Consider the following 15,749-nt stretch of genomic DNA (forward strand, 5'->3'; position numbering starts at 1 on the left):
TGAAAATCTGACTGAGATGTTCTTTGTAATCTTTAATCTGCCTTCCTTGCATGTGTGTTGTTGGATGTTAACACTGAGAACAGCTCCTGAGGAGTCAGTAACTGTAGGGGGATGCCGCATGGGTAAATGAAGGTGGTATACAATGTAATCTTATGCCCCAAAGAGTTGCAGCTGAACCAATTACTAAACATTAGGAGCAGGCCTGATGTTAACAGGCCACACCTGTAGCCAATAAGAACAGTGGTATAAAAGAGTGGATTGGTGGGATCAGGAGTCAGGTGGATGCTGCAAGGACCAGGAACAGTCAGTGCTTGGAGGAACTGCCTATGAGAAACATTGAGGAGGTATGAAACCCTGGTGATATGGAATCCTTGCACTGTAATGATAAGAGAACTCTTGATAGATAAGACAACATTTTACAGGTGTGGGCAGCTGCAAATCTGGAAGCATCGTGGAGCAGGGAGGTAAAATGACTTTTTAGACCTGGTAAGGTTGAGCTCAGTGCAGTGCTCTAACTCCAGAGAGCCTCCAGAGAGCTGTTCTGCAGTGGGAGGAGACAGCCCAGCACACACTGCTGCCATCACAGGCTGCTGGGCAGGCTGAAGTTCAGGGGCTTGGCATCAAGGGCTGATGATAAATTGACTCCTTACCTCTAGGACAGACAGACCCTGTGCTTGTTCTGAGGCAGGCAGCCTTTGGTAGGTACACATCAAATCCTTGGCTATAGCATCACAACTCTTTTTGGCCTAAGAAATCAGTATCCTTGATGAGTAACTGAGTTGCCCTCCATGCCCCTGCCACTCTGACTGAGCAGAGGTGTGTGTGGGTTGTTCCCTCAGCTCTGTGGCAGGGAACAGTGCCCCTCTGAGGAGGCAGTGGCCCTTTTTGGCTGGGAACTGTTTGTTCCCAGCAGGGACTTGGTGCACAGGAATGGCTGCAGCTGGGGATTGGCATTCACGTTGTTCTGCTTTCTGAGAAAAGGTGAGCTCCAACAACGGGAGAGGCTGATCCTAGAATTGAGGGAAAGAACTGCAAGGCTTATGTAAAGCCCTTTAATCAGCAGGGCCTAATGAGAGCTTCATTGAACTGGACCAGATATTGCTTGTTCAGCAGGATTCTTGATTGCTGTTCAGCTCCTGGTGTGCTGGTGCCCTGGGGAAGGGTCTGTCATATCAGCAGCTTGTGGGAAGAAGGTGGGGAACTGCTGCTGGGGGTGGAAATGTTGGATTTCCAACAACAGACTCCTCAGGCTCAGCCCCAGTGGCCTGTCAGGTTCCCCCTCAACAGAGCTGTGGCTATTTCAAGTTAACAACTGGAAACATGTGCAAGTAGAGGCCTGGTCAGAGTGCAGTGACCATGAGAGATGTGAACTGATGTAGGTGCTGTGTGTGGAGGTCTTGGTGTGTGGACTTTCTTCCCCTGCCCCCTGGGTAAAGCTCTCTTAGAGAGGAGTGTTGGAGGCCAAGGGGCTCAGGATCCCTGGTGTGGCAGTTTTCTGTGGCCTCCCAGTCACTAGAAGCAGCTCAAGGCTTTCTTGTGGTGGTAACTAATTCCTGGCATTGGGTATATTCTGCCCAGCCTGCCTGTGAGCGTGTCTGGGTGCTGGGCTGTCATTAGCAGCAAAGGTGATTGCACTGCTTCAGATGCACCTGGAGTTCTTTGTGCTGTGATGAGTTTTCAGGGCTGTTGGTCCATTCCTTACAACATTTAGTTAGGTAAGGGCTTTGATTGCCATTAGTACCTGGAGGCAAATATGAACCCCAGACATTGGACTTCTACCTTGCTGACCTACAAATGAGCTCTTTTTGGTTCCTTTAAGGGGAATGTGGGTGCCCTCCTACACCTTGGTGGGGTGGGAAAGGGTCTTAATGTCAGTGCTGCACTTCTTGTCCAGTGCTTTCTGCAACAAAATGAGGACCTAATACTCTGTTTCTGGGCTGCAGCTCAAAGATAAGCACAAGCAGACTGGAGGCAACGTGGGAGCCATGGAGGAGCTGGAGAATGCCTTCAGCTTGGCCGAGGAGTCCTGCCCAGGCATCTCTGACAAACTGATAGCACACATGGTGGAGCGGGTCCAAAGGTGAGGAGTGCCTGAGGCTGAGCTGGGGTGGAGCTGGCACTGACAGCTGGGCAAAGTCCACACAGACAAAAATGCACTTCTTCTAACTGCTTGCATTTAATGGCAACAGTTCCTTTGCCTCAGAAGCCTTTCCTCACACTGGACAGGTTTCTGTAGTGTAGGTGTATGTTGTAGGGCACAGAAGGATGCTGCTGTTCGTTTCATTTTGCACATAAATCTATGTACACATGGTGTCCTGCTGGTCCCATTACCCAGGTAGCAGGGACTGTGTAAAGTCTCACTGGGGATAGAAAGTTTCTGTTAATAAATACCTGTTTCATTGCAAGGAATGTGCTTTAAAGCACTACGTGCAGCTAGTCACTGCTTGCCCACCTTTAGGTGTACACAGAAGTGTACTTTTCCTGCAAGAATTATTTATTAAACCCGTGAAGGAATGTAGTCTGGTAGAATTTAGCTCTTTGCTGGGTCAAACTTGGCTCCACTGCTGGCACCAAGTCCAGTCACATCCATGTGTTGCAGGTAGCAGCACAGCTAACCTGGTCACAGATTTACCAAGCTTTATTTAACATGAATTTGGCTTTTCTCCCTAAATCCTCACCCTTTCCTTACCATGAGAGAAACTTAACATTTGGCTCCTCTCTGGTTAGCAGGCTGGAAGGGGTTCTGTGCTCTGGCTGCCCCTAGAAACACAACCCAAACTATACAGTTTTACATCCTTGAACTCAGGCTTTCCAAGCATTTCTTTCTCATGGGTTAATGTTTGTGCTGTAGTCCAAGTACCTATTGAATAGAAGAGAATCATTAAGGTTGGAAAAGGTGTCCAAGATTGAATCCAGCCTTTCACTGATCCCCACTGTGTCAGCCAGGCCAGCAGGCTGGCTGGTGGTCAGGTAGAGTGAGCAGGAGGTGCAGGTAGATGTGTGTGGGTGACTGCAGACAGGTTCTGTCAGCCTAGAAATGACACTGCTGCACAGGGCAGAAACACAAGATACAGTTGTTTTTTTGAGGGACTTGCAAAACCTCAAAGACCTGCTTGCCTTCTTACCATAAAGCATCAGTGCTGGAAACTTCTTATTAGGTTGAAACTGAATCTTGAAGCCTGAAGAAGCATCAAACCACCTTGGTTTTTTGTTAAAAGTGCTGGTTTTGTCTGTCAGGACTGCAAAAAGTGGCAGTGGGGACAGAGCCAGGCAGCCCTGCCCAGTGTCCCTTGTCCCCTCTTCCTTGCAGGTTTTCACACAGTCGGAACCACCTGAGCTCTGCCCGCTGACACTCACCTTCCCTGCTGCTGCTGCTGCCAGGGGGGAAGGATTTTTTCCAGCTTCATAAGAACTACATCTCTAATCCAGACCACCATCTGTTGGATGTGACATTGTGATGGACCCCAGGACATTTCAGAGCCTTCATGTTAGCCGTGTTTCCATGATAACCCAGGGTGGGGTTTGCAATGCAAGTACAATTTAGACCTTTTGCAGAACCCGAGATGGGTGGTCTAATTGTTTTTACAATGTAATCAATGCAGTTTTTAATTGTTTTCCTACAATGGATGTGTCCATTTTGGCTTGGTTTGATTCACAGCTTGTTTCTGGTAAATGCCTGGCTGCTGGAAAAAGGGAGATTCTCCTCCATTGATGGATGTTTCACAGGCAAGTCTGATGGGTTTAGTCTCCTGCCCTTCCTAAAGAAGTGTTTGTGAGCAGTCTTGTGTGAGTGCAGGGATGTTGGGAAGCTCTCCAGGCATTTAGGGCCTCTGGGAGAGTCAGAGCAGCTCTGCAGTTGTTCTGGAGGATCACTTCAGGCCCTTCACACACAAGTAACAACACTTCCCAGTGCTGCAGCAGCTGAGCTGATACACAGTTGCTCTTTCCCAGCCTGTCATTTCATAGGAGGATGGGTTTGCTGATTGTTCTTTTTTTGGCCCTGGGACATCGTTTTGTGTTAGGCCTTAGTTCATCTACTTCAGGCAACAGCAGAACTTGCCTTGGGTGTGCAGGGAGCAGGAGGCAAAGGGGGTGTCTTTGTTCCTGTCCCTGGTGCTCCTGGCAGCTGAAGCAGCTGACTGGGCAGTGCTGGTCTGAGGTGGGCAGGCCCACAGGGGGCAGAAGGGTTAAAAAGGGGAGTGGGGGAACATAACAGCTGCAGGGCTTTGGTTCACAGGACAGAGGGAGACACTACATAGTTTTTTGTGAAAGAACCTGTGCTCTACAGGAAGACAAAAGCTGGATGGCTCACAGCAGTGTGGTAGGGCTGGGAATTCCCAAAAGCTGCTCTAGACCTCCCTCTCCTTCTCAACCTTCCCTCTGTGGCTCCTCAGACTCACTGCAGCCAGGGCTCTGCTCCAGGTGAAGGCTGGGCTGGTGTTTGGTAGCAGAGAAACCACAGCATCCACTGCTGTGTGAGCTGCTTAAGGTATCCCAGCAGAGCCATCCCCAGGAGTTTTGCTTTCTGTATCATACTGGTTTATAAATCTTTAATTCAGGTAAGCACATGGATCTTAAATCTACATTTTAAAGGTCCAGAAAAATAGACTTAGGAGAATAACCCCTGATAGCTGTGAGATTGCTTAGAGAGCTGCTTTCTAACTGAGAAGAGATTCCCTTGAAGTCAGCAAGAACTCAGTTACCCAGCTCTTTCTGTCTGGGTGTTTGTGTGTGGATGAGATGGCTCACCCCAGAGCCAGTGAGAACAAAGGCTGGAGCTGTTCAGCATTTTTTAATGACAGGCCACTTGGTTAGAAACAAGGCTTGGTTTTTGGTACTTAGACCTGCAGATTTGAAGTGCTGGGCTGCAAGTAGCTCAGGGGGACCACACATTCCCTGCTCCTGGTGTAGGGTGTTCTTTACCTTATGACTGTCCTTTATTTATCCTGATGGATAAAGCCAGGCTCAGCAACACTATGAACTTGTACAGTAGAGAAGAGGTGCTGCTGTTGGCTCTCTGTTCTGTGGCGAGAGCCAGCTCGGAGCTTGCAGTTAGGAAGAACAGAACAAACTCACTTTTCCCTCAGGAGGAGAAGTTAATGTACAGGCAGGAGGCTTGGAGAGGGGGAAGGCAGAGGCTGCAGGCCAGCACAAGGGCCCCTGCTGCTTTTCAAGTTGCTGTTCACAGCAGTAGCAAAGGTGTTGATAAGGTACCTGTGTGTTCCTCACATGCTCTGCAGTGTAAGAGGAAACTTTCTAAAGGAAACAATCCCCACCCCTTTGCCCAGTATTCAAAAACAATGGGTTTAGTTTTCAAAAACATTGAAAGGGATCTGCCACTTTCAATAAAGTAACAAAACCAATGAGGCTGGTGTAACTGTGTTATTGGGGGAAAAGGATTGGCTCCAGCTGCTTTTCTCTGCATTCTTCTTGGTCTTCCCCCACATCTTCCTCATGCATCTATAACAGAGCCAAAGCCAAGTGCTGTGTGTGCAAGGATAACAGCTGCAGGCACATCAGTCTTTTCTGCTGCACTCCACTGTTGGCAAAGATGGAGCTGTGCACTGGAGCACACTGCACTGAGCACACTGCACTGTAGGGTTTTGCTGGAGTTTGTTCATTACCTGCAGGCTTTAGACTCAGGCTTGACTGGCACCAGGGATCTCTGCCTGCCTCTTGGGCCCAGGTGGGGCAGGGAGGGCCCAGGGAGGTGGTGGCATCTCCATCTTCGGGGATAATCCACTGCACCACTGTTAAAGTTCGCTGAGGTAAGGTGTTTGCAGTTTTGCTAAGAATAGCAATGGTTTTGGCTTTCCTAGCCTGAGCTCCTGCACTTTAAATGCACAGACATTTGAGCTCAGCATTGTCAAACCAAGAAGGGACTTGAGCTGCCTGCTGTCCTTCCAGAGGCTCCTGGTTTAGAGACCCTCCCTCAGCCATTGCATTTTCAAGGGACATGCTGAGCTGTGGGTTCAGCACAGAAGCAACAAAAGGATCATTCACTCACCAGCCCACAAACCTTCAGGGAAGACTCCTGCTCACTGTGGGAGCCCCACTTTGGATGGAGAGCACTTGGTACAGGGTGAGCTGAGATCCAGAGTCGTGGAAAACTGAGTAAAATAAACCTGGCTAGTGGGCCCAGGAATGGGGATGGTGAGCTCAGGAATAAGAGGCTGAGAAAGTTTTATACCAAGATGCTATTTACTTTGAACAGTCATATTCAGCCACAGTATAACAGGTCTAATCAATCCACATGGATACACCTACAACAGGTAATTTAAAAAATAATAAATGAAGACACTAATAAATTAAGTACATTTAACTCAGATGGGACAATGGTCTTTGTGACAGCGGTGGCAAAGGCTGGGTCTGCAGTCACTCCTCTAGGATGCAAATGCCTGGCAAGAAAATCCCTCTGGATTCCCCCTCCCCTCAGTCCTCATCCCACAAATGCTTGAGACCATACCTGAACACTTGTGCTGGCCTCTGTCCATCCCATTGTCCCATGGGATCCTCCACACTCCTCCATCCCCACAGCATGCAACACTTTCCTTTTGCTTTCACTGCTTCACTGCCTTGTTCCTTCCATTAGTACACAAACACTTTGCTATCTGATATAAACCAGAGTCCCCACAGCCCATCAAAGCCACGTCCAACAGCACCTTGTGGCACTTAGCAAATGTCAGTCCTTCTGTGGAGGCACCCAAAGGTGACAGCTGTACAAAAGAGAACAAGCTGCAAACATTTCAGATTTAATACAGAAATTTAATAGAGTCCACAGACACTAACGCTCCATCTGGAATCCAGTGACTTTCACACCTTCATGAGAAACAGAAGATGGATCCCACCCCAAACTGGAATAGAAGATTAGGGATTTTCACAAGTCTTTGCATTACAAAAGCACAAGCAACAGTGACTTCCAGAGGCTTGTTCTCCTACAGTGCTTAAATGCCTTGAAAACATCACCCACACCAGAGTGGAGAGTGTTTGCCATCCCATGCCTTACTTAACTCCTACTAAGGGATAAAGAAACTGGAGCTGTGATATGAAAACAGTGATTGAGTTCAGAGGACAAACCATGCACCCCCTGCACCAATCCACAATCCACCAACACCTCCACAGAGACTCAGCTTGCCTGGAAAGCTGCTGCCTTGGCAGCTCCTGAGGAGCAGAGCTGTGCTGGGAGAGCTGCAGTGGCTGTTCACAATGAGCTGGGAGTGAGGCAGCACGTGGTGTGTCCGTGTTTGTCTGAGGCAGCTGTGCCAGCAGGCTGAGGTTACAGCAACAGCAGGACAGGCTGTGCTGCCAGCTCCACCAGCAGCCAGGGCAGGGAGCCCTGGCACCCACTGCTGCCAGCCAGCTGCACCCCTGGAGGCTGCTGGGTTTCTCCCCTGTGTGCTGAGCATCCAGTCAAGATGTAAAAAGAAGGTGGGACCTGCCCTCAGGGCAGGTAAAGGTGTCACTGTACAGGTACCATGGAACAAGAACCCCTCCATGATGGTGCAGTTGTTGGGTTCTCTCTGAGTAGGTCCAGCTGGAACAGACTTGCCCCTCTTCCACACCTTTGGGAATGGATGTGAGCCCTGGCTGCAGCCCCTCACTCCCACTTTCCATTCTGGGGGGAAGGAGCCTCCTGGCTCTTTGCTTTGCCAACTCCAGAGCCTCCTGTTCCCGCCTGTTGTGTTGGTGTTGCCAGCAGAGATCCAGCTCTGCCCCACATCACTCTGTGTGAGTGTCCTTCTCCTTGGGGAGCAGCAGGCTCGACCTGGCTGGAGAGCTGGTGGCTCTTTTGATCACCTCCATCCACCTGCCAAGAACAGACATGAGAAATGTTTAACCCTCATTCACAGGGAATCTTGTCCTTTGTTATGAGCTGTATCTCTTTCCCAATCCTCCAAAACAGCCATTTTCTTTCTTTTACAAGTCTTCTGGAAAATTAACTCTTCAAAGGGACACCCTGAGATGTGGCAGATCCCTGCAGAACGTGGCTGCCTGTCCAAGTAATGAGTCTGCAGTGCTCTGAGCTCGAGACCTCTCATGAGAGCTCACTGTGCTCTCTCCTCAGTGTTATCAAGGATGACAAGCTGATAATAATTACTGCTTTTCTTAACAATAAATTAGGAAATAGGTAACAGCCTTGCTCCTGTGGAAGAAAGCAAAGCAACAGAGAAAAAAACAAGACAAATCCACTGTGAATTGGATATTTTTGCCCTGAAATCCCTACCATGAGCCCAGTGCATTAAAGAGCACAACTTATGGCTCAGGTAGCTGATACCTCAGCTGTTCACAAGTGTGTGACACTCTCCCAAGGAAGGGGGACATGTGACACCTCAGTAAAACCACATTCCAAAACTGCCAATACCACCCTGCATGGCAGGACCCAGAGCAGGGCTTCTCAACACAGCAGCAAAGTTTTGTGGTGCATTTCACACAGTTTAGACTCTCTGTGGAAGCCCCTAAGAGCAATTAATTGTAATTATAGAGGATAATAATAAGATAATTACAGAGAAAGCAGACCAGTGAAAGGGAGCCCTGCACTTGTGGCTCTCAGCCTCATGTTGTAACTTCTGTTCCCAGAGATGGAAGATAAAAACCAAAAAACTCTTTACAGAACCTGGGAATCTGACTCCCAAAGAGCTGGAGGAGCTGAGCACCCACAGCCCTTCCCCTCCCACATTCCTCCCTGGCCCCAAGGAAGCCCCAGACTCCTGGCACAAAGCACAGCTCCAGGTATATCCCCAGCTCCCCCCCAGACACACATGAGGGTTCTGTCAGAGAAGAGATTCCCAAATATCATTGGTGGGGAGAAGAAGGCAATGTTATTCCTGAGAATGTGCTGGAAGATCACTCAGACTAGGAGGAAAGAGAGTGTGGCATTCACATCCTCTGAATAGAGAGAGAGAGAGAATTCTCTCTCACAGGATTTTTCCTGGAGAAGCACAGAGAGAAGAAGAGAAAACAATTCTTATCTCTACTTGCTGCTCCTGTTGTTTTTGCACATGTGGAATGTGTTAGGAAGATTGTTTACCTGAAGGGATTTGGTGATTGGATTCTGGTGATGGTTGTTCATGTTATTAACCAATCACTCAAAGCTGTGTCCTGACTGGCAGGAGACAGTCACAAGTTTTCTTTAGTATTGTAATTAGTAATTATTGTATTTAATTTAGTAATTATTGTATTTAATTTAGTAATTATTGTCTTAATTTACAATAAAAATATTGTTATTAATTTAGTATTTTCTTTAGTATGATAATTTAGTATAGTATCTCTTTAATATAGGATATTGTAATATAATATAGTTTTGATAAAGCAATTGTTCAGCATTCTGAATCAATGGAGTCACATGCCAATCATTCCCTGGTTAATAATAATTGGTTAATATTAATTAACTAATCACTCAAAGCTGTGTCCTGACTGTCAGGAGACAGTCACCAGTTTTCTTTAGTATGTAATTTAGTATAGTATGGTATAATACCTCTTTAATATATTATAGTACAATGTAATATAATATAGTTTTGATAAAGCAACTGTTCAGCATTCTGAATCAATGGAGTCACATGCCAATCACTCCCTACATTCCCTGATTACTGTAAGAGAGGATGGAATAACCAACCACTGAGTTAAGAGCAGGTTATAAACCAAGACAGAGAAAACAGAAAATTACCTCTCAAAGGTGTATTTGCTCTCAGCCCTGAAGAAATACACGTGGGACTTGAACTGCAGCTTGAAGACATAATCCTTGTGAATGCCATCTGCCTCCACAGGGCAGCTGACCGTGTAGCCCAGCAGGGGGAGGCTGGCCAGGGGATAATCATCCTGCAAGAGCCCAAGAGCCCAGCCCTGAGTGCCAGGCACCCCGTGTCCCACAGGGGAGGGCTGTGCACTCTTGCTCAGGAGACAACAGGAGAGCTCTTCTGCAAGGCCACCAACAGCTTATGATTAAACCTTCCCCCAACTCTTTTCATTTTTTTATTGTTATTTAACTTCTGCTGCTCTGCCCAACCCTGCCTCCTGGGCTCCCTCCTTCTTCTCTGCACCCTTTCTATGGAACTTGAAGGACACATCTGACAAAAAAAGTGAAGTAACCCTCACAAAAGAAATGTGACCTCAAGGCAAGAAGCCAGAATAACCCAATTACTGGGTTAAGACAGTTTATTTGGTTAATAAGATCAAAAAATTGCATGCACCACAGTTCATTATCAAGCAGGTGCTGAATGCACTATGGGCAGAAAATCCCTGGAGCCTGTCAGGCTGAGCTGAAGCCCAGCACAGAGAGAAGTGGGCAAAGGCCCAAAGGCTGCTGTGTCCCTCACATCCCTCAGTCACTGCATGAGGAGACATTTCCCCCTCACCCACAGAAGTTCAGAACCATCAGAACTGGAAATTCTGATTAAGTTCCACAAGAAGTCTGCTGCCATCTTATTGCAGGGGTTCCATACTGTTGTCTCCTTATCACAAAAGTTTCACACCTTCTTGGTGTTTTTCATGGGCTGCTCCTCAGAGTACTGGCTCTTTCTTCTTCACAAAGCAGCCAACTGACTCCAGTTCCCTTCTCAACCAGACACCCCACTCTTTTATAGCATTCTTCTTCTCACTGGTTACAGCTGTGGCCTGTTAAAGTCAGGCCTGTTCCTAATCTTTGATAATTGGCCCAGCTGCAACTCCTTAGGGGTAAGATTACTTTCTACACTATCTTTATTTTCTTATATTCTATCCCCCTACAGAAGTGCCCACAGCCTTCCAGAGACCAGCTTCACTATGAATTACCTCCTCTTCCCCTGGACTGTCCCTCAAACAGCAGTGATTGAAAGCCCAAGATCCTCAGGTGCCCCCATGACCCTGCCCACCACCCCCTCACCTGGTGTGTCTTGTAGAAGAACAAGCAGAAGTTGGTGAAGACAACCCACAGTTTCTGCCAGCCATTGCTGTTCTTGAACTTCCTCAGCAAATACCCAGAGAGCTGGTTCTGGCACAGAAGGAAAAGAGAATTCCCTGAAATCACAGGCTGCCATCCTGCTGCAGCACAACGCTGCTGTGTCCCTTCACCCAGGCATGGTGACAGCCACCAGGGTCCCTCCCCTTCCAGCCACCCTTTCTGACATGCAGGAAAGCCACGTGGAACACACTGTGTGAGAAGGGAAATGAAGCAGGAGAGGAAACAGAGGACTGCAGAGCTGGGAGAGAAACAACACATGGCAGCTACACGAAGCAAAGCTGGCGTGGAAGGGGCTGCAGGGAGGGGAACACCACTGCCTTGGTCAGCCAGCAGCACAGGGAAACCTCTGGCATGGAATGGCAACATAGGAATTTTGTAATTTTGTAAAAAGACAGCATATGTAGTAGATTTACAGAGAGAACCATTTTTTGAGGCATAAACAGGAGGAAATCCTGTCTTAACAAGGCAGTGGCACACGTCTGCCTCTGAGGATGAAGAGCAGTTAGGAAGCAGGACATTTTCCTGGGCATCCCATGGCTCCTCCCCACCAGCACAACATGTGAGAGGCATCTTTACCTGGATCATGCACAAGTAATCAGACAGGGAAAGGCTCTGGTTCCGGTACCAACAAACATGGGTGATTGTGTTGGGCCGTTGGGCCTGGCCCAGCAAATAGCGAGGAGGAAGCTCTGGAGAAACAGCAAGAGAGCAGAAAACTGAGCAGAGAAAGGGGGAGAGAAAAGAGAAAAACAGAATGTTAGGGTGAGAGGAGTGATGCAAGAAAGGCGGCTGTCAAAGGAAAAGGGATTGTGAGAAAAATGACGGTGTTAGAACATGGAACAGGTCAGAGTGAGAGCAAGTGCAGGAACTCACACATTCCATCCCAGAGCCTGCAGCAGCGTGGGCTTGTTATCCATGCACAGAACTGTCAGCTGCTGTCTTTCCCCAGGTGTCAGCAGGGAAAGGCCTGGCCCCTCCAACAAAACCACAACAGCAGCCAGCTCAAGTGCCCAATGTCTGTACCTCGAGCCCAGGTCACACCTACAGCACCTCCCTTACCAAGCTGATCCACAAGGTCTCTATCAGAAAAACACAGGAGCTCCAGGGCCCAAACTTTTAACCCCACTTGAATAAGTGCCTCAAGAGCAGAGCAGGACAGGCAGGCACAGACACAGCTGCAGCCCCCTGGCCCATTGCTTTTGTCAGGTTAGTGATCTCCTTTTTCTGTCCATGTTATTTAGGGCCCTTCCCACTCCTGGAAGTCTCCCCAGCCTCCAGGCAGGTGTCCTGCCCTGCCAAACTGCTGCCTAAAGTAAAACTAGAGTTGCTGCAAGCAGTGTAAGGAGTGCTGTGCTGATCAGCCTCGAAATCGGCAGGATTCAATGCCCAAATGTGCCACCAGTGCTGCCTTGTTGCACTGTGAGGAACAGCAAGACTGCAGGAACCAGTGGCTCACAGAATCCCAAAAAGGTTTGGGTTGGAAGGGACCTTAGAGCTCATCTGGTTCCAACCCCTGCCATGGGCAGGGACCCCTTCCTCTAGGCCAGGCTGCTCTGACAGCCATCCAACCTGGCCTTGGACACCTCCACAATCAACATCTCTGCTCAGCATAAAATGATGCTGCCATGAAAAGACACTTGGCTGCCCAGTCCTGCCAGCAAGGGAAGGGCAGAGAATTCCAAATGAATTCCCTCTTAATTCTGGGTGCAGTACAGCAGCTAACCAGAGCTCAGTACAGCACAGTCAGTCTCTAAAGGAAAATGTTATGGAGAGGGAACCATTATAATCATAGAATCATTAAGGTTGGAAAAGATCTCCAAGATCATCAAGTCCAACCTTTGAGCTACTCTCACTGAACAATTTGGCAAAGTGCCACATCCACACATTCCCTGGGCAGCCTGTTCCAATGCTTAACCACTCTTTTTGCTAAGAAATTCCTCCTGATTCCCAACCTGAACCTCCACTGTGCAGCTTGAGGTCATTCCCTCTTGTCCTGTCCTTGTTCCCTGGGAGCAGAGCCCAACGCCCACCTGGCTGCCCCCTCCTGTCAGGAGTTGTGGAAAGCCAGAAGGTGCCCCCTGTAGATGCCATGGGACAGAGAAATGGCAAGCATTTCTCACAGCAGCTTGTGAAAAGCTTTAGGGAGCTAGAAAGATGTGATAACTTGTTGACTATAAACAATTTGCAAGTAGTGCTTTTCTACTTTATTTTTCTGTTCCTCTCAAGGACAGTGTGTGAGAAAGATGTTTCTGTAAGTTAGCCAATAGAATAGAATCTATCAGAGCACTCGATAAAAACCGTGCAGTTCTTTTGAATAAAGCCTTTTCTTAAAAAAACCCAAAAATAAAACAAAACAAAACAAAACAAAAAAAAAACCACACACAAAAAACACCCCCCTGAGCCTCCTTTTCTCCAGGCTGAGCCCCTCCAGCTGCTCCTGGTGCTCCAGACCGTCCCCCAGCTCCACTGTCATTCTCTGGACACGCTCCAGCCCTCAATGTCCTTCTTGTCATGAGGGTCCCAAAACTGAGCCCAGGATTTGAGGTGCACCAGCAGTGCCCAGCAGTGCAGCAGCAGTGCCAGTGCCCAGCAGTGCCCAGCACAGGGGATGCTCAGTCCTCCAGCAAAGCAGGGTGACACCCAATTCAGCCCCAGCATATCCTGGCTTTCCTTTAAACCTTCCCCGCTTTGTTCCCGCTGCCCAAGCAAAGCCCTGCTGCACGGAGAGCAGACACACAGACAGGCAGACAGGGGACAGCATGCAGAGGTGGTGGGTGCCCACGCTCTCCCTGGGCACAGCAGCTCTGCCAGGCCGAGAGGGGCAGGAGGGGCCAGGGCTGGCCCGGGTACCTCGACGGCCGCGCTGTGGTCGGCCATGGAGACGCTGGTGCTGCGGTACCAGCACACGTGCACCGTGGTGTTGGCACGGGGCTGGCTCTGCCTGTCCAGGGAGCTACGGGAGGAGTGAATGTCATCTTCTGACTCCTGCTCTACTGACACCTCATCAGAGGATCCTGCCGGAGGAGAATGGGGCAGTGGTTTAAGTAAACTGTGCAACAGAATAGGAAGAGAAGCTGGGATGCCTGAGAAAGGTTTTCTCCTGCCAAGTTCAGCTGAACTGGTTACACAGCTCCTACACCACTGTGAGCATGTCAGTCTGGGTTTCCACTCAGTTCTGCCTGAGGCAGCTGGCTCACAGGATCAAAGGATGGTCTGGGTTGGAAGTGACCTTTAAGCTCATCATTCCAACCCCCTGCCATGGGCAGGGACACCTTCCACTAGAATAAAATCACAGAGGGGTTTGAGTCAGCGCTGTGACAGTTCTGTTCCTTGAGGCAAGGAACAGAACAGAGGTCTCCAAGAAAAAATACTCCATGTTCAGCACAGCCATACCACCCCCAGACAGGCACAGGAATACTGGGCTGTAAAAGCTGACCTCCAGAGACACTACATTTTGGACAAAAAAAACTCACCACATAATTAAAGTGAAAAAAATCTATGTGAGGGTTTTTAGGATTTTATAAAATCCCTTTATAAGGGACCTTATAAAATTAACAACTCTGCAATGGGAACATCTCTGCTGCATTTAAAGCTCCCTTGAACATCAGTCTAGGAAGACAAGCATATCTCTTTTGATTAAAAGCAAAGCCCAATTAACTCCATTATCATATGAACTATAAAAATATGTCATTTATGTCATGAAACTCACAAAAGGAAAAGCAGAAAGCACAGGACACCTGCTGCTTTCAGGGGGGCAGGGAACAGCACTTACTGTTGGAGCGGTTGCAGACGGAATTTTCCAGAAGCATCTCGGATTTCTCTGTGGATTTCTTGGCCATCTCAATGGCCACATTCAGATCTTCCATCCACTTGCCCATCTCCAGGCGGGTGCTGCAAGGGAAGCAGTGGCAATGGGCATCTGCCAGCCCAGAGCTGTGCCCAGGGGCTGAAGGCACAGTCACTGCCCAAAACAAGGGGCAGTATCCTTCCATCAGATAAATAAAACCAAAATTAAAATTCTTCCAAAGCTGGAGCTTTCCAGAGAGAAAACTGACCTCATACAGCCTCCACATCTACAATCAAGCCTTGAAACAAGACTAAATTAACAATTAAACACATGAACTTTACAGCAAATAAAATGAACAGACAGCTGGCAGGGGTCAGGAGAGGAATTCTGGAACATTCTGGGGGATATGAGCCATGATTTTTTTGAAAGATAAATAGCAGCATGAAGCACAGCCCATCTTTTAAAGAGGACCTGACATCTCAACCAAGTAAAACCCAGAGCACGGAAGAAGAAACTTCTTTCCCCCTTCCCAGCATCCTACAAGGTGAGACCTTCACAGCCCTTTGAGGTGTATCTGTATCCACAGGGATGCAACAGTGGAAGGTTTGGCTTTAGACACAGCCACAACATTTCTTTGTTTTGGTAACCACCTCTTTTTTCTGTAAGTTTTTAATTTAGACTGAAAATTCCACATGTGGTCTAAGCCTTGCAGCAATTTTTATTTTTGACAGGTAACCTTTGAGCTATTTTAAAGTCATGACAAGGTAAAAATTATATTTATTTTTCTACATTTAGGAATCTTTCAAGCACCTTATGACTCACAGCTGCTGAGAAATGGTTGATCTTAAAAAAAAATTGCATTCTCAGGTGTTAGGTTGGAATTTAAAAAATATATCTGCATACCAAAGGTATTGGCTCCTGTGCCACTACACACCTGATTTATAAATATACTGCAGTGGTTATTTTTCAAGAACAGGTCAGCAAGCAGTAAAACCCCTGTGATTTAAGGTTGAGATTTAGTGCTCC

General features: G+C 48.0%; 2 protein-coding genes across 2 annotated transcripts in view; one reads left to right on the plus strand and one right to left on the minus strand.

The window, feature by feature from the left end:
* STK25 (serine/threonine kinase 25) overlaps window positions 1–5,363 on the plus strand; it is a 20,070-nt gene extending 14,707 nt beyond the window's left edge. Inside the window, 2 exon segments of the mRNA XM_005425061.3 lie at window positions 1,944–2,080; window positions 3,311–5,363. Of these exon segments, the coding sequence (XP_005425118.1) occupies window positions 1,944–2,080; window positions 3,311–3,350 (177 nt within the window). The 3' untranslated portion in view covers window positions 3,351–5,363.
* An 819-nt stretch (window positions 5,364–6,182) lies between these two features.
* Window positions 6,183–15,749, minus strand: part of FARP2 (FERM, ARH/RhoGEF and pleckstrin domain protein 2) — a 70,780-nt gene continuing 61,213 nt past the window's right edge. The window contains 5 exon segments of the mRNA XM_031060350.1: window positions 6,183–7,807; window positions 9,665–9,816; window positions 10,859–10,966; window positions 13,787–13,950; window positions 14,709–14,827. Coding sequence (XP_030916210.1) covers window positions 7,720–7,807; window positions 9,665–9,816; window positions 10,859–10,966; window positions 13,787–13,950; window positions 14,709–14,827 — 631 coding nt within the window. The 3' untranslated portion in view covers window positions 6,183–7,719.

This window comes from Geospiza fortis, unplaced genomic scaffold (assembly GCF_000277835.1).
Source record: "Geospiza fortis unplaced genomic scaffold, GeoFor_1.0 scaffold118, whole genome shotgun sequence".
NCBI classification, from domain to species: domain Eukaryota; kingdom Metazoa; phylum Chordata; class Aves; order Passeriformes; family Thraupidae; genus Geospiza; species Geospiza fortis.